Source organism: Anabrus simplex, chromosome 2 (assembly GCF_040414725.1).
Source record: "Anabrus simplex isolate iqAnaSimp1 chromosome 2, ASM4041472v1, whole genome shotgun sequence".
Classification (NCBI taxonomy): Eukaryota; Metazoa; Arthropoda; class Insecta; order Orthoptera; family Tettigoniidae; genus Anabrus; species Anabrus simplex.
The window spans coordinates 737,271,385-737,298,592 of record NC_090266.1 but is presented as its reverse complement, the minus strand read 5'-3'; the positions used below and the strand labels follow the sequence as shown (position 1 = coordinate 737,298,592).

Below are 27,208 nucleotides of genomic sequence, written 5' to 3'. Positions count from 1 at the left end.
GATTTCCACAAGAAAATGCCTTATTCCCCTCTCTGTCTCGCCTCGTGTTGTAGGATGGTCGATAATTCTAATCAACTGATTATTGGGTTGAAGATCCTAAATAAAGATGTAATTCATTGTTATGCTTGAAAACAAAGTTGAACAGTGAAACATTAATTATCAAAGAGATGTTGAAGTGCATTTGTGAACAACTAACCTCTAATAAAACAGTTAAAATTTTATCATTTGGTAGTGAAATGGTTTTCCTGAAAGTTTTATTGCAAAGAAAAGTTTTATTTGGTCTGATTTTATTACTCCATTGACTGGTCTTTCACATGACTGTCACTTGTCTACAGCTTCCTGAAAGAAATACATGTGCTTCTACAAATATGTTATCACCTTGTTTCCTTATATTATTTAAATGTCACCTAAATTTTTTTACGTCTTTCTTAATTAAACATGTAGATAACATTGAGCTTATTACCCAAACAAATGTAAAACCCTGAAATGTAATAAATGTGACATGCTGTAATGCCCATGCGTGACATCAAACTTAGGTAATCCTGAGCAAACTGTCACCTTATCATACACCCGCTCCAAACGACTTTGCGTGATAGCCACTCTGCTAAACTGTAACAGATCCCTGTTCACATGAGGAAAGCGTTCAGTCGCACCAATGTGTATATCAAACACCGATCTCAAGTATGATGTACGCTCAAAGACGCACACATGAAATGCTGTCAGTTGTGTACACTATTTTATTTATACATTTACACATACACACAAACTAATGAACTGCCATCGTGAAACAAAACACCACTATGAAAGATAAGGAGAGACTGCAACAGTTGCATGTCAACTACCAACCCAACAAAACCAGTTCACATACTTGACTTCAAACACTCGGTTAACACGAATTCCACTCGGGTCTCATCAAAACAACTCCACTCGACGATCAAGGCTGCCTCTTTATATGCGTTGCCTGGCCAGGCTTCTAGAAGTATATGACACAACATATTTTCTCGTAAATTCGAGAGTCTCCAATAGCCTAGTTACAATGTAATGAATTTTCTGTAACTATCTAAGGCCAAAGATTTGTTATTCTCTATATTACATTGTGTTGCAAAATGCTACATTGGATTATACATCTTATATACAGGTAATAATAAATTATATACTATTAATTACATGTTCTTACATTAAATAAATTCATACTAATACATCTACAGCAGATGTTTCATGACATAACCTCACAAATAATACGATCGTGATTATACCAAATAAAGTCTGAACATAACTATGTAAATAATAATACTAAAGGGATGTAAACACTTCATAGCCATACCTCACAAGTCATAATAATAATCAATATTTGCATTACAGTAGAACCCCGGTTAACCGAACTTCGCTTAACCGAACTTCGCTTAACCAAAATGTCCTGGCAAAATTGTATTTTCATATCTTGTTTTTACCCACTCGTTCTTAGGCGTCGATATTAGTAATTCTCTTGCTATAGGCCTATGTGCTGAGAGCTACTAGGCAAACCCTATTTTTATATCATGACTTTACCAGAATGCATGGGTAGCATAAAACAATACAGTTTCTTGCCATCTAGTTCATTCCATGATACATTTTTTCTTGAACAAGCATGAATTATTACTATTACTACATTATTATTATTATTATTATTATTATTATTATTATGATTATTATTATTATTATTATTATCGACTATACTGCAGCTTCTGTTAGGAAACCAGGGAAGTCCAGTGACCCTTCTCCATTTTTTTTTTTTTTCACCCAAGGTCATTCCACTGGCCTTGCGGTTTTCTACTGTAGTTCAAATGCTTTTCTTACCCCATTCTAAAATAAATTACATTATTTCGGATTGCTTTGTGCTTTGTTGAACAAAGCAATGAATCTACACCAGCTGATGTATTGTTAATTAAAAGGTGGCACGGCATAGCTGTACGACAGCGCTGCACCAAGAAAATTCAGAAGAAAATCACTGATTTTATACAATGAGTGACATTATGTAAACATTTTAATGTTAATATACACTGTGCACCTATCCTTTATGCATTTTTATTTTGACGTTTAACTTCCAAAAATATTTACCCTGTGTCATCCGAAAAAACGGGTCAACTGAAGTGGCTCCGCCCCCTTTATTTTGGAGAAACGGGGTTCTACTGTATTTACCCATGGGTTAAAGAATATTGTTTCCAAGTTATATTAGTCTATTACACTTGCGTCAAGTATCATAGAAATCTGCTCCTGTGATATGATAATGCTTGCTGAGCATAAATGTTCGTTTAGATTCAATTATCGCTTCCATATCACTTCATCACTAGCTGTGAATGCAACAGCAACAGCACCAAACTCGAATTAACTCATCCTATAAACAGCAAATTATCTACACGTTTACTGTCACTGATCCTAATTGGAAAGAAGGTTTGAATACGGAATAACAAGGCTTTAAAGCTCCTAAATAATCATTTGTTTCATGCATTGAAAGAGAATGAAATCTTACTAGTACGAAAGATACAGTGTGCACATTTTATCGCATCAGCAGATGGTCGGCTACGTTCTTGCCTGACCCTTTTTTGTATGTATAGACAAGAAAAGGTTCCACCTTATCAATACAATTTTATTATTGTAAAATTAGCTTACAGGACCGGTTTCATCTTTTAAATAGTCATCAGCTGTACATGAATACCTTTACATTTGTGTCAAGCACTAGTTGGTGTGCCCTTTTCTAAAGTGAGAAGCCATAGGGAAGCATCATGTCTAAGTGTCCAAATTGGGCGTGTTGAATGTAAAATGGTTACATATTATAATTCAGGTATTTAGGTATAGAGCTATCTCTCTCAGGACTAGAATTTGTTTATAAAACCTATAAAATTTGTTTATAAAACCTAGCTTAAATCTAAATTACAAATACATTAAACACATTGAAAAACACAGTAAATGTTAAAATCCTTTAAAATAATGAATATAAAACATTTCGTAGAAATGAATGTATGCGTCTTGCGTGTATCTATGTTCTCGTTTGAGTCCAGTGTTGTAGATAATTTAGTGGTTGTGTTCATAGGCAATGCTGTAGCTCTCTTAGGAAGTCTTATTGTATATTTAATGTCTTCACTTGTGTGGGTGGTGAAAAGCTTCTATTGTTAACAAAATCCAGTTATATAATGAGGTAAGTATGTGCAGCTGTGAGTGGAATATTATCTTTAAGTATTGGAGGAAGTTGTGGTCTTGGTTGTACGTAAGTATTTTTTGATGCAGAGTGGTGGCTCCTTCCTCGTCTATAACTGTATGCTGATATATATTATCTGTGGGAGACGAAAATGAAGTATGAGTAGAGTTATAAGCTGAAGGAATGCGTGTATGTTTGTGTACTTACTATTGCTGTCGTGGTTGGGTTGCGTTGGATATGAGAGCTTGGCTTGTACTGTATTGCTTTCTCCTTAGGTTTGTGTCTGCTGCTGTGAGGGGAATGGATAGAGGGGTAGGGAGAGTTGCTGTTGTGGGGGGTAGGGGCGGAGCTGGGCGTGTCGTTCGACGGTACTATGGCGCATGTTATGTTCTGTTTTTTGATTGCTCTGAGATAGTCATTTTTAAAGCGGGGATGGCTTTATTGAAAATGGTATTGGCTTTTTCTGTAATTTCATTTATATTGTAATTGGGATTGGCGTATTCGTCCAGCAATATGTAAAATTTTTCTGTTCACTTTTTTACCAGCAATCCCTTTTGCTAGCCCAATGCAAATGGACATCTTCAATTAACAGACACATTTCTAGCGCATAAATTTTTTTCTGTTGACCAACATGAAATCTACATAATGAGATCTGGTGCAAGTGTGGTAAACATATATAACTTGATAACAATATTCTCTCACCCACGGGCAAGTAATGCAAGTGCCGAGCTCGAATTATTATTATTATTATTATTATTATTATTATTATTATTATTATTATTATTATTATTATTATTATTATTATTATTGTTCTGAGGTATCTGTGGAACAGCAGAGGTGAAAGAAGATGCGGGGGTGAACAGGTCCCAAAATACGAAATTAAAGTTAAGATAAAATTTAACAAGGTTATATCTTAGCAAAATCAAGAAATAACAAGAATGGCAGGTACAGAGTAGCAAGGCAACAAATATACAATTACAGTATTCACAGGATTTGGGCTTCGAGCCCTGGACCCACAATTCTTGAGCTATAAGCTCAACCTTACGATATACAGAATACAACAAAGGGGCGGAAGACCCCAATCATGCCCAGGAGCACTTGCTCCCAATTACACAGTAAAGCCTCCTTGAGGCGCGCAGAAAACAAAATTTTAGAAAGAGCAACCCGCTCTTAAGTTCCAGCCTATCAAAGGCCACACCAAGTGCTCTCTGCACTTCAAATTCCTTCCCTCTCAACTTCCATTTACTTTCTTCAATATCTCGAAAATTTCCCTCAACACTTTCTCGGGGAATGATGTTAAAAATTAATTTGGACTTTAAGGAAACTTTTAGGCCCAAGAAAAATACGGGTCTTCGCTTTGGAATTAAAGATATAACTGGATGAAAAAATGTTGACACTCCAACACAGGGCGGCACACAGCCGGTATCGACAGGCAGACAGCCAAGGCCAACTAATCTATCTAGTGTGGCCTTGGCACAGCACGTTCGATTCAGGCACATTCCAGCTGAAGCGGAGCATGTCCTGTTGCCTCTCGAAGTTCTCTCTAGGACGCAGTTACAGTCCTGTGTCCTGTGTCCCGTGTCTTGGCACTCTGTACCGAAACACTCCGCCTCAAGTTCCTAATGTTGCGGAACAAGTGAATGTTCCGGTCTGCCCAACCCTACTGTTCAGGTGAACCCATCTGATGCGTTGCAGTAGTCATTTCAAAACTCCTTCATACAATTCCGCGTTGACAGGTGTACCCTGGGGTACAAATTCTTGATGAATGACACCATTGCTGTCGAAAAGGGCGATCAGCATTGTCTTAATCTTGGACTTTGTGCGCCGACTTTTCTTGGGAGGAGGAGAGACGCTGAAAACCACGCCATTGACTGTCTCTTGGTCTCCAGATCATACTGGTAGCACCACGACTCATCTCCTGTAATGATGGTTTTCAACACCTTCGGATTTTGTTCGCAAACATGGATGAAATCTCCCGACGTTTCCATCCAAGTTTGCTTCAGCTCGTCTGTCAGGTTGTGCGGTACAAACGGGGCACAAATCTTTCGCTTTTTTGAAATGTTCATGAACAATGGTCCGTAGACATGTTTTTTTTGGGGGGGACGGAAGTTTATATTGATGTCACGCCTGAAGACCGTCTTATACAGTGACTGACAAGGCATCTTCTGAACACAACCTTCTTGTTTAAATTTGTTTAAATTTCTCAAAAAATAGCCTGTACATTAAACTCAGATTTAGATTAGTATTCAGATACTTTTTATTTGAATCTTTCCCGGTGTAGTGGCTATAAACTACAGAGAAGCTTTCATTGTGTTCTCTAATAAAGTCTACAGTACTGGAGGAACTTTTGTTATGTGGTTCATGCACCCCTCGTTGGTCTGTTATTGTACCTATATTCAGCAGTGCCCTATGAATTTTAGCACTGCTTACTTGCAATGTCTTCATAAATGTCTTTCCATACCTCAGTGTCCTCATCTGTAGATGAACGTATAAGGTATTTTTGGCTGAGATTGCTTGAAGAAATGCCTACTTTTTTCACTCCCCTGTGGCTGACACCTTGCCATTTTATAGAGCCAATAATCAGTGCTGTTTGTGTAGCCCAAGAATCACAGTTGTAAAACTGACCAAAAAATTCTCTCCTATCACTTTTGACACTTTTACTATACACTTCTTTAAACATTTACACTCAATCTGTGAAGTGTTTTTCAGGAACTAGCCTTTCTTTCACAGTTGGTTATGCCTTTCCTCTGGTTCTCTTGCCCTTCCTAACTTTTTGTTTTTCCACTTTGTAGGGTACCTGTTCTTCTTTTTAATGGGACTGAATGTGGGTGCTCCATTCTCTTCTCCCTTTTGTCCTTCATTTTCTGTTGATTTTCTTTTTTCTGCTGGTTAATTTCCTTTTCTTGCTTGTGCTACATTGTTGTTCTGCATCCGTATTTGGCTCTAAAAGAGTTACAGAAACATATCTGTGATACAATTTTGCATTGGAAATATTTGGCAAAGCAGACCAACTCCATATACAATATCACAGCTGCCATTGGAAACATATGCCAAAGTGAACCAGCTCCAAAGACAGTGCCACTGCGACCTTTATTCGTGAACTCGTGCAACTAATGAATCTACGGTAAACTTTCTTGGATGAATCGAGTATGGTAACACCGGCTCTCAGAACAAAACAGTAGCTATGACTCGAATATAAACTCGTGAAAAACATTTTCTGTTTTTACTAACCTCAAAATTAAACTGAACAAATTTACTGTAAAATATATTGCAAAACTTGCCTCCACTAGTAGATTCTTCCCATTCCTCAGGGTCAAACAGGCCTGAGGAACCTGAACGGAAGTCACTCTGGATATCTGATGTTATTTCTGCAATGTTTCTGGATAAAATTAAATGTCACAATTAAACCTTTCTGACAACACTAGTAGTAAGAAAATAATAGCCGATCAAAAATTTCTACATGCCCTAAATAAGAAAATAAAACACAACGATTTAATTGTGACTAAAGCCGACAAAGGCAACACAACAGTAATCTTCATTTCCGTATTGACAATTGCACAATTAAAAATAGGAGAGGATTTCCACCAATCAATACTTATTTATTGTATATATTAAACTACAGGACCGGTTTCGACCTCATATTCAAGGTCATCTTCAGCTGAACCATATATACATATTAATATAATGAAGCTTTGATTAAGATTGTGGTGTTGAAGGAATGCCATATGATGATGATGTACATTTAGTTACATACAAATGGGGCACGTCTTAGCGTGAGCTGGCGTATATGTCATTCTGTGCAATATTGCAACTGTATGTCTAAAATGTTGAAGGTCTTAAAACTAGTGTATAAAACACGTCTTTTCCAAAACTAACATATATATGTACAAGATAAAAACAATACATAAAAACACTTCATGTACATGAACATTCGTTCTTGCTTGGTGGTCAATACATCGACTAACTTCCGTATTTAAGTCTTATTCACAGTTGTACACTTCAGCTGCTATTCTTAGAGTTTGTAAAATTGCATGGATAAAAGTTTTGTCTTCTTGTGCGTATGTGAGATAAAACACTTTCAATTTAAAAAGGGTGCCAAATGTATGGATGAAATTCAAGTAAAATATGTTCAGCTCTGCTGTGTGTGTTGCCCTTTTATAAGAACCAATTCATGTTTTCTTATTGGCGTCCATAAATTTGGGTGACATTGGTTTCAAAGTAGTGGCTCTTTTCCCATTTGTGGCTGTGCAATGATGTTATGTTAATCTGTGGAAGATAAGATTGAGTTATAAGTGATATTGTGCGGAGGAATGTCTAAGGGTTATGTGTGTGAATTGGAATATGTACTTACTGTTGTTGGTGTAGCTGAGTTGTGTTTGACATGCGAGCTTGTAATGTACTACTTCGTGTTCTTCTTGGGCTTATGCTAGCTGCTGTGAGGGGAAGGAAAGGAGGGGTAGGGAGAGTTGTTGTTGTAGGGGTAGGGATGGAGCTGGGTGTGTTGTTTGGTGTTTTTCTGTTGCTTGTTGCATTCTGTTTATCGATTAACTTAAGGTAAGGGTTTTTTAAGGCGGGGATAACTGTATTGAAGATGATGTTAGTTTTTTCTGTGATTTCATTTATGTTGTAATTTGGATTGGTGTACTGATCCAAAGTGATGTAGAATTCTTCTGTTATGTTGAGCAGGGGGCCTTTGGGGTTTATGTTTAGGATTTGCATATCGTTATCGATGTTTGTGAAACTGTGTTTATAGTCTGCGACATGTTGTCCTATTGAGGAAAAATGATTGTGTTTCACTGCATTTATGTGTTCGTTATATCGGGTTAGGTAGTTTCTACCGGTACGTCCGATATAGCTGGTCTCGCAGTTATTACATTTGATGCGGTATACCCCTGAGTGGTTGTATTTGTTGTTGCTGTTGATTGTCCTGACATTGTGTATGATGTTGGTACTATTGTGTGTAGTTCTGAATGCTATTCTTAGGTTATGTTTTTTAAAAATGTTAGTTATGGGGTATATGTGTACATTGTTGAAAGTGAATAGTGCATAGTCTTTCTTGGGTTCGTTTACTTTTGTTAGTTTGGTTTTGGGTTGGGATTTTATTTTGTGAATGATTTTGTTAACCATGTCTTTCTTGAATCCATTGTTTTTAGCTATGTCATGAATTAATTGTAATTCTTTGTTTAGATCTTCTTTTGTTAACGGTATATTGAATGCTCTGTGTATCATGCTATAGTAGGCTGCACTTTTGTGTATGTTGGGGTGAACGGAATCCATTTTAATTGTATTTGAGGTATGCGTGGGTTTTCTGTATATTCTGTAAGAAAGGTGGTCATCATGTCTAGTTGTCGTTATGTCCAGGTAGTTCAGTTTGTGATTGTTTTCGGATTCCATGGTAAATTTTATATGGGTATCTATTGTATTGAGTTTATCTAATATATCAGTTTCATTTGTGGACCTATTGTCGAGGATGATAAAGACATCATCAACAAATCTACACCAAAAAAATATATGGTCTATTTTGTTGATGAATGTGTGCTCTAAATAGTCTATGTAAATTTCGGCAATTATACCAGAAGCGGGAGATCCCATTGGTAAACCCTGTTGCTGATAGATAGTATCATGGAATTTAAAGTAGTTGTTACTAATGGCAAAATTAAGTAATTTAATGAACTCTTCTATTTCCAAAGTGCTTAGATTGCTATGACTTTTTAGGTTAGATTCAATGATTTCTATTGTTCGTTTTGTGGGAATATTTGGGTACATGTTTATTATGTCAAATGATGCGAGTTTGTGATATGGTTCAATCTTTAATCCTTTTGTCCTATTACAAAATTCTATTGAGTTCCGTACTGTTTTATTAGCTAAGAATACGTAGTGCTTTTTGAGAAATCGTTGAATAAATTGCGAAAGTTTATAGGTTGGGCTTGCTCTGTAGTTAATAATGGTTAATAATGGGTCTCATTGGAATATGTTCTTTGTGTATTTTGGGATAAGCTTTAGCAGTAGGTATTTGAGGATTCATTGCTATAAGTTTAGAGGATTCTACTTCTGTTAAAAGAAAGTGTGTATTTTTTAATAAGGTTTTGAGGTTCCTTTGTATGTTATTGGTCGGGTCCTTACGTTTGATGAGGAAAGTGTTATCTTGAAAACATTCTTTGGTTTTCAATATGTATTGGTCTTTGTCGATAATAACTGTGGTATTGCCCTTATCGGCTTTCATTATTAATAGATTATTCTGTTTTATCTTGTCTTTGAGTTTGTTTATGTGTACTTTGTTGGTTGATTTATTATTTTGGGAGTTACTGTGAATTTTGTCAATATATTGTGGGAGCCTTTTTTTTAAATATCATATCTGACTTTGTCTCGTAGCTCATGTGGGATTTTCTGTATGGCGTTTTCTATTTCGGTGATAGTAGTTGTAATGTTCTGGAAAGTTGATGTGTTACCCCAATTGTACAACTGTGAATAAGACTTAAATACGGAAGTTAGTCGATGTATTGACCACCAAGCAAGAACGAATGTTCATGTACATGAAGTGTTTTTATGTATTGTTTTTATCTTGTACATATATATAAGTTAGTTTTGGAAAAGACGTGTTTTATACACTAGTTTTAAGACCTTCAACATTTTAGACATACAGTTGCAATATTGCACAGAATGACATATACGCCAGCTCACGCTAAGACGTGCCCCATTTGTATGTAACTAAATGTACATCATCATCATATGGCATTCCTTCAACACCACAATCTTAATCAAAGCTTCATTATATTAATATGTATATATGGTTCAGCTGAAGATGACCTTGAATATGAGGTCGAAACCGGTCCTGTAGTTTAATATATACAATAAATAAGTATTGATTGGTGGAAATCCTCTCCTATTTTTTAAAAATGAATACATCAGTAAAACATCCTTTTTCTGCACAGGTAGTTCTTTTTCCGTAATTAAAAAAGATCCTACGTAAAAAAGTCCAAAGACTCCTCAAACAAACTTTAAAAAACACTTCCTTTCTGCCTACCGAACAAGAGAAAGGTCAACTTGTAAGTATGAATCCGGGTCTTCCTACTGCCAGAGCTCTCCCGATGATACATAAGGCCGGTGTTCCCATTCGACCAATCATTAATTATAGGCAGAGTCCATTGTACAAGACATCGCATTTTATCCAAAGGTTCTTCAGGAATAACTACCAATTCTTATCTAAGAACTCCATTAAAAACGCATATGAATTAATAGACAAACTAAATAAGTTTAGCATGCAACCCGATTATTCACTCCACTCTTTCGATATTTTAAACATGTACCCCAGCATCCAAATTTCCAAGTTAATTCCCATCATTGAAAATAACCTGAACAAAAATAATCATTTGAGTAAAGTAGAGATTCAAGACTTTATTATGTTACTAAAATTGGTCGTAAACAACAACCTTTTCACGTTCAATGGCATCATCTACCAACAGAACAGTCTGGCAATGGGTTCACCGGCCTTGGGTATTCTTGCGGAAATTTACCTTGATTTCCTTGAGAACACTAAAATCAACAACAAATTTGATAATATCCTCTTCTGGGCCAGGTATGTTCATGATGTTCTAGTAATTATAAATGAAAAATTAACAGACTCCCCTACCACCCTTCAAGGACTAAATAGCATCAACTCTCATATCAAATTTACCCTGGAATCGGAAACAGATCAAAAGATGAACTTTCTAGATCTTACCATTATAAGACATCCAGATTCTTTAACCTATAAAATTTATAGAAAACCCACCCAATCTGCAGTTACTATTTGTCAAGATTCAACTCTCCCCCAACCTCACAAAAGAGCAACATATAATAGCCTAGTTCACCGAGCATTCAACATACCCATGACCAAGAAAGATCTTTCCATTGAATTGAATACTATTCGTGGTATAGCAAAATTCAACGGCTTCGGTAGCCACTTTATAGAAATCATTATCAATAAACATAAATTTCGTCCCAAAACAACACTTAAGAAAGAACTACCTAACCTTCAACGTATACTCACGACAATACGGGCTTTATAATGAAGTTTATTTTATGTAAAGAACTACCTAAATACGAATCCTTTTCCACTTTCATTTAAGAACGAAATTCATAAGATCACTAATATTTTCAAGAAAAAAGGCATAAAAATAGCATTCAAAACCAATAACAACAGTACACACATTCTACATAACACGTCACACATCAACAAGGTCAACAGGTACGCAAAATCAGGTGTTTACAGGTTAAATGCAACTCCTGCTCTAATATTTCTTATGTAGGGCAAACTGGTAGAAGCTTTAATATACTGTAGGATATTTGGAACACATCAACGCAGTCAAATATAATAAATTTTCAGGTATCGGCCAACATATGGTCGAGTACAATTATAAATTCACGAACATTGAACTAGACATGGACATTCTTGAAAAAGCTAACAAGGGCCCTCTGCTTAATATAATCGAGAATTTTTATATACATCTGGCCCAGTACTTTAACATTAACTATAACCTTAACGAAATAACGGAATAGTCTAATATTTTATTTTATTTATTCATTACCTATTTCAGAAAAAACAAGTTAGTAGACCAAAAAATCTTTAAGTCAATTAAAGCCAATGCAATCACCACCATTTTCCCACCCGCCGGCCCCGCCTTAAGCCACTTCCCATTTCCCCGCCCCTCCCTTCGCACGTCACTCACTGGATTGCCCCTCCCTTCACTAACTTCTTCCCCTCCTATTCCACGCAATTCTCATTCCCTTAATTGCACTCCACTGGTCAGGTTGTTCACATTGCACGCAAGGTGAGTACTCGTTGTTTTCTCCTTTCGTTCTTCGCCATTCCCGTCCTTTAAAATATCTCGCGTTAATTCTAACTTTTTCGTCATAAGGTTCTATTGGTTCCAACTTGGATTGGGAATATTCTTCACACTACAGCAAGATTTCATTATATTATAAGAATGTCGCATGGTTTTATCTACATTTAATTTCTGTTTAAATTTAAAAATTTCATTGTTCCGTATTGAAGAATATTACAGTTAAAATTGAAATAATTGATAAAGAGATTCAACCTATTCAATACAAAAGAATAAGAAATGTAGTGAATTACATTCCCATTTAAGTAGAAATGGTACCGGTTTCGACCCTAGTCCAGGTTATCATCAGCCGATTAAAACATGAAAAACAATGCATAGGAAAAGGAAATAAAAGATTAAGTACACTCCGGATCAGTAGAAGAGGCGATATAAAAATGAACGGGGGTAGACACAACTTTGAAGAAATTTAGGGGTTAGATTATAGGAAATGCATTGTTTTAGGAATTCGATGTCTTTTCCTAATTTAGCGTTCTTGATCTTAAGGCCCATGTAAGAGAAGGCTTTTTGCTTAGCTTGGTTAGCTTGTACATTTAGTTAAAAATTACATTGTTCCGTATTGAAGAATATTACAGTTAAAATTGAAATAATTGATGAAAGAGATTCAACCTATTCAATACAAAAGAATAAGAAATGTAGTGAATTACATTCCGATTTAAGTAGCAATGGTACCGGTTTCGACCCTAGTCCAGGTCATCATCAGCCGATTAATTCACTACATTTCTTATTCTTTTGTATTGAATAGGTTGAATCTCTTTATCAATTATTTCAATTTTCGCTGTAATATTCTTCAATACGGAACAATGAAATTTTTAACTTTAAATGTACAAGCTAACCAAGCTAAGCAAAAAGCCTTCCCTTACATGGGCCTTAAAATCAAGATCGCTAAATTAGGAAAAGACATTGAGTTCCTAAAACAATGCGTTTCCTATGATCTAAACCCTAAATTTCTTCAAAGTTGTGTCTACCCCCGTTCATTTTTATATCGCCTCTTCTACTGGTCCGGAGTGTACTTAATCTTTTATTTCCTTTTCCTATGCATTGTTTTTCATGTTTTAATCGGCTGATGATGACCTGGACTAGGGTCAAAACCGGTACCATTTCTACTTAAATGGGAATGTAATTCACTACATTTCTTATTCTTTTGTATTGAATAGGTTGAATCTCTTTATCAATTATTTCAATTTTAACTGTAATTTAATTTCTGTATCAGAAATATTGGACCTTAAGCAAGACTGATACCCTCTGCGCCAATGTTCAACTTTCAATTCTCCACCTGAAGATGCACTCAGAATTCTAGAACTCAATAGAAGCATCTGGACTTTGCATTCAACTGGAATATTGCGTTTTAAAAGTGCAATTTTAGATTATTCACTAACAAAGGGCATATTTGAATCATTATTGTAATAATTGTATGATAACTATTCTTACAGTCTAATTGTAATTGATGTAAATCCTAAAAATGTTATTTGTCACTGATAAGTACAACATTATTTTATCTATAACAGTTCATCAATCCATCATTTTATATCTACATTATTGCATCTTATTTCCACAGTGTAATTCGGTCTTAGGACTTCGGCAAATCCATAAGTGTATCTTAGTTAGGCTGATGATGACCCATATAGGGTCGAAACTAGTACCTTGATAATATATTGTAATGTATTTATAAACATTGCAATTACTGTACAGTATTGAGTAGGTGGAATAAACTTTGTATATTATATGTAATCTTAATTCAATACGGAACCAATAATGAAGTTTATAACCTTGAAATATTAGTGTTTTGTAAAAGATAAGGAAGCTATTTAATGCATTTATATTTTACTAGCTAATGTACCCGTGCTTTGCTACGGAATTCTACATTTTATACAGAATTCCAGGTTAGGGAGTGTACACCTTGTGAGGAAGATTGTATTATATTGCATAGCTCTTAGCGTTACCCTAGAAACGCAAGGGGGAAGTCGCCAAACGTATTTTCTCATATGAAGACTAGGTTAGCGAATTTTCGTTGCCCCCTTGCCTACCATCAGTCACAATCAGGTTGGGAAGTTTTCATTATAATGGCAGACACTCAATGTCCCTCTGCTCTTTTACATCCTCAGAAAGACTGTCTTAGTGGTTTTCCCAAGTGAAATGAACATAGGTCATTACAATGACGTCAGTAGGATTGGCGCGATTAAAAGCAATATGAAATACTCGATCAAATGAAAAACTACCCATTTTCTGACTTCTAACAAACAGTACTACGCTGCCGATCTAACAGTCCAAAGTTCCAGAGCTGGAATGACCAAGCCGCAGACAGCCGTGATCCATGAACACTCTTGGTCTTTTTTCGGTGGAGGGCGGGGTTGAATAGTGGAGAGTGCCAGGGCAAATCTATGCCCTTTTACTAATCTGTTTCCTAGGAGTACCCGATGAGTTGGAAAATCTCAGTTCACTACACTGGCGGCGGAAAATTCCGACTTTGAGGCAAATTTTTCCTCCAAGCCAGAGGAGAAAACGCCTCTTCACTGTTAATTTGGAATGAAATGAATGTAGAATTTAATAAAAGTGAAGAGGAAGACGCTTTTCTTAAGAAACAGCTCTTTTCAGGATTGAATTTTGAATTATTTAGTGAATTGTAGTGCTATAATTTGGAATAGGCCTAAATTGTAATTCCAGACCAGGTCATACTACTATAACTAAAGTGAGCCTTTGCCAAATGTGCACACTGCTCATTCAAAACAGCGCGTCAGAGTAGGGATCGAATAGCTGGAATACTATGATGAATCAGTGTGTTACGTATCATCACTATCAGAAAATGTATGAACCAGAGGAATAGCATGCTAAAGAAAAACGTTTTCTAACTCCCCAGCTTTTTCCCGCCAATATTCAGTCAGGCTGTTAATCTCGGTACGCAACAGTAATCTCACCTATCGGAGTTGAGGGCACCATAAGAAGCAAAGAACATCACAACAAACAATGGTCAATGTAATGTTATTGTTGATCAATGTTATGCACTTTCGATATTGTAGGCGTTCACATTTAGTTTTCTTCCGACTCTGAAATACTACTATTATCATAGTCGATACAGTAAAACTGAATAAAACATAAATTATTGGAAATTGTATTCTCAGTAACTTTTGTTATGTAGTACTTTTCTATAGGACCAATAACATAGGTATTTAAAGATTAAATTTTAGGTGCCTACTCCTAAACTACCATTTCATCCAGGGTCAGTAAATTTTTTTATCGTTTAGACTATAGTTTCTTCTTCCTCGACTCTTATGTACTGATTTTCATTAAAATCTATTCACCCATTGTCTCGTGGCTCGGCAGTGATGTGGGCTTAGCAACAGAAATCGAAATTCATGAATATCTGTGTTATCATAGCCGGTACGCAAAAATGTATAAGACATAAATGATCGGAAATTTAATTCTATGTAACTTTAGTTATGTAGTATTTATCGATAGGACCACTAGTAAAATAAATATTTGAGAATTGAATTTTAGGCCTTCCCCTAAACTGCCATTTCACTCAGCGTGATTAAAATGATTTATAGCCTAGATTGTAGTGGTTCATCCCCCGACTTTACATAGTGATTTTCATGAAATTATCTTCAGCCGTTTTCTCGTGATGCTTTTACATAAATATAGACAGACACAGACAGACAGACAGACAGACAGACAGGCAGAAATTACGGAAAAGTAAAGAGTGCATTTCCTAGTTACTGTGGACATGTCTGATGCAGAAATACCATTCTTTTCAAATTCTGAGCATTGTACAGACAAAAATTTTATTTTATATATATATACATACACTGACTGACAGAGCAAATGCAACACCAAGAAGGAGTGGTTCGAAAGGGATGAAAGTTGGGGAAAAAACAGAGACGGCACGGACGAATAATTGATGTTTATTTCAAACCGATATGCAGGTTACACAATGCGCACGGCATCGACTCAGTAGGATGTAGGACCACCGCGAGCGGCGATGCACGCAGAAACACGTCGAGGTACAGAGTCAATAAGAGTGGATTAGGTCATTACGACAACACGTTCTACAATGACTGTCGGCTGAGAAATCGCGGTACGAAGTGGGCCATTCGCCAACGCCATGTCCCGTTTATCGTTCGCTACGTACGCAGCACAGTGGCGCATTTCACATCATGAGCATACCTCAGTGACGTCAGTCTACCCTGCAATTGGCATAAAGTTCTGACCACTCCTTCTTGGTGTTGCATTTGCTCTGTCAGTCAATGTATATATAGATTGCACAATTGTGCAGCAATCATTCACCACATATTGTCCTGCCGATGAATGCAAAATTGTGTTAACTGAAAAACCATGGTATAGTGAATCCTTTTTGCTTTGTTAAGAATCATTCACCACGAATTGAGACCTTGATTAGTGTTGTCCAGATAAAATATTTTTAGAAGTCCTAAGTATGGTGTTGTGTATTTGAGGAAATAAAATGTGTGATTCATTCTTCGTAGTTTTCAAACTTCAAATCAGTTCCGAAGTTACTCTTCTGACCTCCATTAAGTTTAATTGTTACATTATCAAAGGCAAAACATACGTTTGTGAAATATTGGGTAGGAAGTGGAGAGATTTGACAAAAGTAATTTTGAAAAGTCTTTCTGTTTATCGGAGAAATGGTAAAGAGCATTTTTGATGTTCATCATCTTGCTAGGGTGACAACACACTAAGTTTAAAAAATAACTGAAAATTTGGTTTGTGGTGTTACGGTTATTGCAGTTGTCAGTCATATCATCATACCATAAATTTATTTGCTGCCATAAGACCTATCTGTGTCAGTGCGATGTAAAGCAACTAGCAAAAAAAAAGAAATGCTGGCGAGTGACAATAATAAAATGCCACGTTAATTATACCTTTTCATGAAACTTGGAAAGAATTTATAATTTGCATATCCCTGATGAAAGATTATGATTTGTGGTTTGACAATATTTGAGTTAACATACTGTGCAAGGTTTAAAATTTTGTTTGATACTGGTCACTGTGGATTACAAAACTTGTCAAGTATTCTTCAGATTAAAGGGTGTGGTAGCCAAGTGCCATAGTTTAAATTCGTATGGAATTTTTGAAACAAAAAATCTCGGCCCTGTGGTTCAGGTTCTACACAAAACTGCAGGTCCTGTGGCTTTGGTCACAAAAATTAGAAGCTTGCTTGTTTGTTCTTCACATCATCCCAAATTAAAAGCATCAGTGGGACAAGTGGTCTTTAAGACCTCATTTGTGATTGTGGGAAAGAAAGAAGGTGCGCATCTCAATTAAAATATTGTAATGATTATCCAGAGAGGAAAGGATTATCCAGAGAGGAAAGTATGGTACCTTCCTTTTCTAGTGGTCTTTCTGAAACCGAACCAAACCCCATGACACTACAGCCCTTGAAGGGCCTTGTCCTACCAATCGACCTCTCTTCAGCCCGAAGGCCTGCAGATTACGAGGTGCCGTGTTGTCAAAACGACGATTCCTCTCGGCCGCTATTCTTGGCTTTCTAGACCAGGGCCGCTATCTCACCGTCAGATAGCTCCTCAATTCTAATCATGTAGGCTGAGTGGACCTCGGACCAGCCCTCGGGTCCAGGTAAAAATCCCTGACCTGGCTGGGAATCGAACCCGGGGCCTCCAGGTAAGAGGCAGGCACGCTACCCCTACACCACGGGGCCGGCAGTGGTCTTTCTGGTAGAGCATAATTATAAAATAACTTCACAGAAACATGGGTTGTCAGACAGAATTCACACTTGAAACTAGTACATGGGACTGACGACAATGTCCTGAAGATCATTTTAAGGAAGCAGTAAAAGTAATATATAATATCGTGTACTGAATTCTTACTCTTGTCCTTTCCAATTTCAGAAGGCCGGGAATCGAACCCGGGGCCTCCAGGTAAGAGGCAGGCACGCTACCCCTACACCACGGGGCCGGCAGTGGTCTTTCTGGTAATAATAACTTCACAGAAACATGGGTTATCAGACAGAATTCACACTTGAAACTAGTACATGGGACTGACGACAGTGTCCTGAAGATCATTTTAAGGAAGCAGTAAAAGTAATATATAATATCGTGTACTGAATTCTTACTCTTGTCCTTTCCAATTTCAGAAAAGTTTCTTCTCCTTTTCAGCCCCTCGTGAGCATGCCATGGAGTTGAGACCAGGGATTGTTAAAAAATTGCACGATACAATTCAGCAGACAATAGAAACTCGACTTCAGCGTGTAAAGGAAGAGAGGGACGCGCAAGAAGAAACGGAAGCGGAAAAAGTAAGTGGGTCATGTTCCAAGCTTTTCGGAAATCAGGCTCCTCATTCAATTGTAAGTACAAATCTCTCACCTCGGTGAATAAGCTGACAAGTCACATTACTAGCAAGAATGGTATATCGACTGCTCCAAGTATTAACGTCATTAAGTCCAAGAATAGCCAAAATGAGTTACGATCATCACCGAAGCCGTAAATTCAATATTTCTCCCCTGTATAAAAATCATATCTCCTGCACCCCAAACTTAGCAGCAATAATAGATCTTAATGTCGTTCTTTGGGAGAATTATAGCGCAATTAAAATTGTAACTGTAGTTATGATGTTTGTACAAGGGGAAAAGTTACAATGGTAATACTTAATACTTTACGTCCCACTAGCTACTTTTATGGTTTTTGTAGTCGCTGAGGTGCCAGAATTCAGTCCTGCAGGAGTTCTCTTATGTGCCAGTAAATCTACTAACACGAGGCTGATGTATTTGAGCACCTTCAGATACCACCAGACTGAACCAGGTTCGAACCTGCCAAATTGGGGTCAGAAAGCCAGTGCCTCAATCGCCTGAACTACTCAGCCTGGCACTATTATTGCTTGGAGCCATCGATATCTGCACCAATTCACCATGGTTATCCGGGTATTAGACCCCTTTTCCTCCCTCACTTTTTCAGCCAAGAAAAGTAAAGGGGTATCCAATATGCGATAACCTCAAATTTTGTACAGTGAACACATGACTTCCAGGCTATAAAGAGCTATAAATTGTACATCCAAACATTCTATACTGTTCTTTGACAAACTTATGAATGTATTTGAGTTATACTGGCTATTTTCATTGGAAGGCAGTATTTCTAAATATAAAAAGTCGATAAATGTTGAACACTACTTTTTGGCCCATATGTAAAGTGAATATAATGCGATTTAGTTACTCATGTCATGTCATTCGTTTCATCTCATCAATTCCTCTGCTGAGGTCGAAGTTGAGAAGGGCATACAGTCGTAAAAACTCGCTACCTAAATTTGTCTTGCTTCATACTCGACCCCATAGAGAAAAGGGATAAGGGTATTGTATTATCATATTATGCAATATTGATACAAAATGACTCAATGGCCAGTCATTTGTCTCTGTTTGTTGAGCAGTAGGCCTACCACACAGTAAACCTGATCAGTGTTTTCATTTTAATTGTCTTGTGCCGCTAACTTCCCTGCTACCGGCGCGCCGTCATTGTAAGTGATGTCATCTTCACTGTCATCTCATCAGCCATGCATTGCAACAATCGAGACCGAGGGCATTCAATGTCCCGTCTTTTTTAACCTTCTAAAAACAGTTTCATTCCGGATTATAGAGTCCAAACTGTGTGAAGCTATTCCCAAATGTTTTCTGGAGATGGTCTCTGATAATCCCAGCTGGTGTATGTGTAGCAGAAGCCACTCCTTCTGAATAAAGCCGCGTTGTTGAAAGCATGCCAAACCACCAGCTGATAACTCGCGTATGTTACGAGTTGTATTTCCGAATGTAATACGTAGTAACTGGAAGCATTCCTTTGATAACTGCGGCTGTTGAAAACCAGACCCTGATTTTTAAGTATATTTCATGCTTGCTCTCTACATTTATCACACCAGGATTTACCTATACAGCTGTAAACGAGATAAGACAGACCAAATGTTTAGGTTAGGTCTGATATCGCCCAGATAGTGCCAAATGTTCCATGACGGAACAAATAAAAATAAATAACAGGCAAGTTTGCTGCATTTATGGATATCTTCAGGTGTGGCAGTAATGCGTTTATTATCAGAATGTATAATTTCGTATGTTCGTTGTCTCCCATTTTTTTGTTAACGCATACCCTAAGGTGCTTTGTTTGGTGTCTTCGAAAATCGTTGAAAGCACGTGGGGACATAAAAAAAATTGATATTATTATTATTATTATTTGTTAAGTATGTTGGCGAGTAAAACAATTGTGATTGGATTATTTTTGTCACATTTTAAACCTACTTCTTTCCTAAAAAACCCTATATTTGCCCGAGTTACAAGGTATTAAACGATCACTTTGTTAATGATCTCGCCTATAGGTCTAGCAACAACCGTGAATATTTCTTAAGTAAATTTGTTTCTTCATCCTGAGGTGGTGCAGCTCCTTTTTAGACAGGCCCCCAGGGGAAGGGAGTTGCCTGTAGCATTTTTATCACAAATTAACCTTCCTACCATTCCTGAATCTCTGGCAGTAAGGTACTGCAAATCGAACTCAGGCTGCCAAGAATGGCAGCTAATTCTGCTAACCATTACCCTGGCAGACATTCTTAACTTCAAAACACAGACTTATATACATGACTGATGCATGCCTGTAATGCGCGGGTCGAACATGAAACTATTCACCTACCACAAATACTTATAAATTTTTTAGAGGTTCCACCTGTTCAATACAAAACAGTGTTGCTTGTATGTATTAGCAGTACTAGGTCCGGCTCCATGGCTGAATGGTTAGCGTGCTGGCCTTTGGTCACAGGGTTCCCGGGTTCAATTACCGGCAGGGTCGGGAATTTTAACCATAATTGGTTAATTTCGCTGACACGGAGGCTGAGTATATGTGTCGTCTTCTTCATCATTTCATCCTCATCACGACGCGCAGGTCGCCTACGGGAGTCGACTTAAGGACCTGCATCTGGCGAGCCGAACTTGTCCTCTGACACTCCCGGCACTAAAAACCATACGCCATTTCATTTTTCAGCCGTACTAGTTTCGGCGTTTCTTTAGCACCATCTTCAGCTGGATGAATGTCATGAAAACTGGCAATTAATATAAAATATATATCAACATGTTCGTACAACTAACTCCTATAGACCTTATATTAAAATATATATCTAGATAAAATACAAAGTTATTGCCTCATATTTCTCCAAGTTCACAAACTTTGGGGTAAAATGTCACAATTAAAAACAACCTGAAGAAAAAGAAATAAGATTTGTGTGTGTTAAAGTTTTTCATCTTGGAGTACTGTGTTTGATCTTGTTTGTTTACTTGGTATTGCTTAAATTATTTCTTTTATTTTTAACACCTTGTGTGTCAGTTCAGTAGCACTGGACTTCAAGGTCGAATATACTGACTGAGTTAAAACTGTATACATTCAAATTTGTTGGTGTTAAAACACTAAATTGTTCAGTTTGAACTTATATTAACAAAACTAAATTACACCAAAACCTCATTGTGCTTGCATTTGTTCATAATTTTATGTACTAAAATGTGCCATCCTCTGAAACTTGATTCCTGTAGCAGAACGTTTACTATGCTTGGCTGTGCTGTTGCGTGAACCTGATAAGGTGGAAACATACAAATCCCTATACATCCTCCACATTCGTGCATAAACAGGTAAGTACCGACCCTTCTCCTTATTCTATACAGAGAATGTGTAAAAGCACATACTGTACCTACATTATGGGATATCTGATCTGTTTTTAACCAGATAAGTTAACACGACTTGTCAGCTTATTCGCTGGGGGTAGAGATATCTTGTTGTAGGTAATGTTATATTTTCTTCTACTTTGATTATGGTAAATTACACTTGCTAATAAACATATTTCTTGGCCATAAACAAGTAAACAAACAATTCAAGTGACAATAGCTAAATGTACCATTTGCAAGGATCATGAAATAACTACAATTTAACAATGACAAGAAAAATTAAAGATAGAAATTAGCACACAAACAGGAAGCAGCTGTTGACCAACATGCGGAATGGATCTAGCTGTTTAACATCCATATTGTAAAAAAACTCTGCTGTAACTTGACGTTGAAGATATATACAAGTGTGATAACAAAGCAAGATCCAGATCGCCAGAGTAAATTTTGTGCAACTGGCTGTTGCATGCATGGACCTTGATTTCTTCAGATATTGTTTCCAATAGTTTTATGAAAACAGCAATATTAAATTTTGTCGGAAGTATGTGATGAACGGCAGCAGTTGTCCTCCAGATTCCCCCTTTTTTAATAGGTTCATTTTAGTCATAATTAAAGTACTATTCTAAGATTGTTTTAAAGATGAATATAATTCTTTGTAAACATTTCTTCACCTAAGCACGGAAAAAAGTAGCTGAGGATGATCCTAAGGAACGAAACACGTTAGCTTGTTTTAAGCAAATACAGTATCAGAAAGGTGGAGGTTCTCACTTTCATTGTATTCTTGTGCCTGTTTAAATGCCGCACAGCACGTGGATTCCTTCCAGAACACACCAGCCCAATCCAGCTGATGAGAGCAAAGCATGTGATTCTACTACGTGACCGCTGCAGCTGTATATGAAGGCAGCCTCTCGCCTAGAGAACCATACCACCACCAGCTGATAAACCCAGAGGTCTGAGTACACAATGACCAATACGGCCGCCATGAGATTTAGCAACATTCATAGGACATTGCTACAACATTATCAGAGACTCTTTCATGCTTCTCAAAACTTCGTCTTTTTTATGTAAATTTCATAGGAATTAACTTGAACTTTTATCACACAGGGCTGATGACCTAGATGTTAGGCCCCTTTAAACAGCAAGCATCAACAAGCAAGCATCTTATCACGCAGGAGAGTAGTGTCAAGACGACTTATAATTTCTGAACACAATCTTGCGAGTTTCTATGTACATATTGTAAATATCAAGATAGTTATAGAGTGCATTTCCTTTTGGTTAAGAAGTTATGTATATACAATTATTTTCTGAAAGTTATCAGAGACTGTATTTATATCACAAGTTCTGATAGATTTGTCATTTTTGTGATAAATCCATACATGTTTTGACCTAAATTTGCTCTTACCGGGACATGACGACGATAATGATATGGGTTTTATGACCCATTCACTAATTTTACACTCCAAAAGAGTTGGCCGTTAGGTTATGGGTGCGCAACTGTGAGTAACTGTGAGCTTGCATTCAGGAGATAGTGGGTTCAAACGCCACTGTTAGCAGCCCTGAAGACTGTGTTCTGCGTTTTAAGCGATACAAAATACTGGTGCTGTACCTTAACTCATTGCGGACCGTGGATGGCGGAAGACGTTTAAGCTTGCTCCTATGCTGCGGGCCGTGGACGGCGTAAGAGGTTTTAATGTTCCGTGCGAAGCAATGCTGTTTATATTCGTCATCTGTACATTCTTACACCTTAGTCAGCGTTACTGGTTGTAATAGGAAATTGGTTGACCTTGTTGAGATAACCCTCGTGTTGAGTGGGCTCATGTTTATCTCAGCAGTTTTAGCTGGAAAATCTCAGCACTTCCTCGCACGGCAAGTCGGTACTTGAGATTCCAATGCAGTGCGTGTCGTTCTTACCGAGTGTAGTATAATGGCTTATAAAACAAAGTTTCTTACGGAAGAAGAACTGTTAGATATTGTTCACAATGATGATTCTCGTGATGAACTTATTCCTGAAATAGACTCAGATAGTGAAAGTGAGATTGACGAAATTCCGATTCACGAATGCGATAGGCCTATAGAGGAAAGTGAAGTGCCCGATACATATCATCCTAGTTATTGTCCACCTGTTCCACCATTTACAGGGAATTCAGGGCTAAATGTTCAAATAGAAAATGAGCAGGATATTATGAGTTACGTGAGTATTTTCATGAATGACGAATTTTATCAGCATGTGTGTGAGCAGACGAATCTATACGCGAGTCAAGTGATACGTGCGGTGCCCCGGCTTTTCACAAAGAATTTGATTATGCAATCCTGGAAACCGATTGATGTCTCAAAGTTGGAAAAGTTTTTAGGGTTGATGTTCATCACAGGTATAGTCCAAAAGCCTGATATAAAAATGTACTGGACCGAAGACCCTGTGTTTCAGAGTCCGATATTTTCTAAAAGAATGTCCCGAACACGCTTCCTTCATATTCTTTCATTTCTTCACTTCAGTGACAGTAACCATTATTTTACAAAAAACAATATAAATATGAATCTCCACTTTATCAATACAAAATTAATTTACATTAAGCTGGTAAATATAGTCAAGACTAGTTTCGACCCCTAGGGGGTCATCTTCAGTTGACATGCATTAAAAAATTTTTTTTTTATTTTTATTTTTTTATTACAAAAACATCACATGTAGTGGTAAAAGCTTAAATTAATTTGAACCGATCATAAATGTTGGTATGTCTGGTACATTTTGGCTATTGTATGTGTCAATTTTGAGTTTTTAGCACACAGTGTGAAGGTAGTTGATTAACTAGTGTGAATCATCCATGAAGTCACATGTTATTTTTTATGCTACTACCATCCAATTTTTTGGGTTATACAATATGGAATATACATACATTTGTGCAAATCAACAGTGGCAAGTTTAACAATATACATTTAAAGTTGGTTCATAAATTACACAAATTGGCTATTGATTAGTCATATGAAAATGTAGGACATTGGTTTGAACACTTTTGACTGAAATATCAATGTAACACCTTACTGGCATATATCTTAGATGCTAAAATCAGTTTATAAAGCCTGTTATTCTTGATTGAGTCTTGGAATAGGGTTAAATTTTTTTTAAATAAAAACTATTTGCTTAGTATAGGCATTAAATAATGCTGTTAAAATGGGCATATAACTAAAACAGTGGTATATGTATGCCATATATGCCAACCAGGCAAGAAAAATGGCACACAGATACCAAAATCTGAAAATTAAGATTATAAACAACAGTAACCATTATGCCGATAGTACAGATAGGCTGTATAAAAGTCGACCTATTTTGGAAATATTGAGCAATAAATTTTCAACCGTATACACTCCAGGCAAAAAGATTGCATTGGATGGGGGGATGCTAGCTTGGCGAGGGCGTTTGAGATTTCGAGTCTACAATCCTGAAAACTTACTAAGTATGGCATTTTAGTCAGGATGGTGCGCAAGTCTAGTTCAGGGTATATTTGCACTCTCAAAATTTATGATGGAAGTGGAATTTCGCTCAGACACAGTGTTGGAATTACTGAATCCCTACCTTGACCAGGGGTACACGGTATATATGGATAATTTTTATAACTGTGTAGGTTTGGCTAAGGAGTTGCGTGAGCGCAACACTACTGTTTGTGGAACAATACGGCAAAACAGGGGGGTTCCTAAAGAATTCAGGGAACAAGAGAAAAGTCTGAAAAGAGGAGAAATGACTTTTATTAGGAATGGCGAGGTTCTTCTTCTTTCATGGATGGACAAGAGGGTCATAACAATGATTTCAACAATGCATTCAGCAGAAATGACTGAAGTACCAAAAGGTAGATTTGGAAAACCTGCAATGAAGCCGGAATGTATTGTTGATTATAACCCACACATGCTTGGAGTGGATATTGCTGATCAGAACCTTGCAATGTATCCGTTCATGAGGAGAACAGTGAAGTGGCCCAAAAAGGTTTTTTTTTTTTTTAATATTTTACAATGTGCCCTCTTCAATGCATTTAGGCTTCATCAAAAGAACACTAGAAACAAATCCCTCTCATTTTTCTTGTTCATGCAAACAGTTTGTAGATATCTGATACAAGATACGCAAATAATTCAATCAGTATCTCCAGTTCCTTTTGAATCATCTTCATCAAGTATGAACACCTCTAAATCCCCACCCCCACGACGAGCACCAATAAAGGACCCAGTTTTCCGGCTTGATGGAAAAAGGAAGCAACATGTTCTTGTTAAATTTCCTCCTGGAAAAAGTAAAAGCACCCCCTCAAGAAAGTGTAGTGTGTGCACAAGAAACAAAGATAGATAGTGAAACAATATGGTACTGCAATAAGTGTGGTGTTCCTCTCCACCCTGGCACCTGTGATACCCGATATCACACCCTCAGTATCTACTAGAGGTAAGCACAAAGTATCACATTTCTAACAGTTATAGTTCAGGGGTAATGGTGAATTGTATTAAGTGATGCATGTTAAGAGGGCCTGGCATGAAAATGGCTGGTCCAGGCATTCAAGTGTCTCGCTGAGAAGCTGGTGCTGAACGTATTAATTAAGGCCATGGCCACTTCCTTTCCACTCGTAGCCCTTTCCTGCCCCATCATTGCCATAAGACCTATCTGTGTCCATGCGACAGGCAAGTGAGTGCAAATGCATGTATTGCGTGCAAGGCAAATATTTGATGAATGACCTTCAGTTTGTGTCAGTTGCAGTATGGCTATTACCAATAATAAATGACACTCCGTGTCTCAATTAAGTCCTTAATAGGAAGCAAAATATTTCTTTCTGGAGGTTGAGAATGGAGCACAGTGTTTTGTATGTGGAAACATTGTCACTGCGAGGAAATATACTTTAGATCATCATAATATCGTATACCACTTCTTAAGTCAATATGGGGATATCAGAGGAAGTGATCATAAGGCCGTAATGAAGGAATTTTGGAACAATAAATCTATAATAGATGTGGGTATGTATCACTTGAAGTAACAAACTAGTTCCAAATTGGAAGAGACTAGTTAATTGGAAACGAGTATGTGAGAAAAAAGAAAAAGAGATTAATTTTCCGAAAAGGAGTTAGTTTTTAGTTTGCTAATTAACATTTTAATTTTGTTAATATAACTTGTTCAATAGGTCTACACTATCGTAATCTAATAAAGTAAGCTAAGATAACTTATTCATTAGTTAAAAAAGGAAATATGTGCCGTATTGTCTCGCGTAATTAATGCACATTTTTAATGAAAAATACAGGCATGCATTATTCGAGGAATTCAGATATAGTAAAAAATATTTACAATTATTGACATTTAAAAGATACATCAGATTTCATATACACGCATTTGGTTACACTCATTTGCAGTTAATCGTCATTTCGCGTAAAATTCCGGAGTGAGATTATTTCTGAAAAGTCAAATAGTATGCATCAGGCAAGTTGGATACGTGGGTTTGAAGTACTGACACTGGAAAATATTCTTCCCATTACGAGCTGACAGTAAGG

At 37.0% G+C, this 27,208-nt stretch overlaps 1 protein-coding gene across 3 annotated transcripts in view; it reads left to right on the top strand.

Annotated features, from left to right (window-relative positions):
- DNAlig1 (DNA ligase 1) overlaps positions 1–27,208 on the top strand; it is a 719,906-nt gene that overhangs the window by 136,456 nt on the left and 556,242 nt on the right. For all 3 annotated transcript variants that reach the window (XM_068225852.1, XM_068225851.1, XM_068225853.1), the window contains one exon: positions 18,183–18,319. In XM_068225852.1, the coding sequence (XP_068081953.1) occupies positions 18,183–18,319 (137 nt within the window). The remainder of the gene's footprint in view (positions 1–18,182; positions 18,320–27,208) is intronic.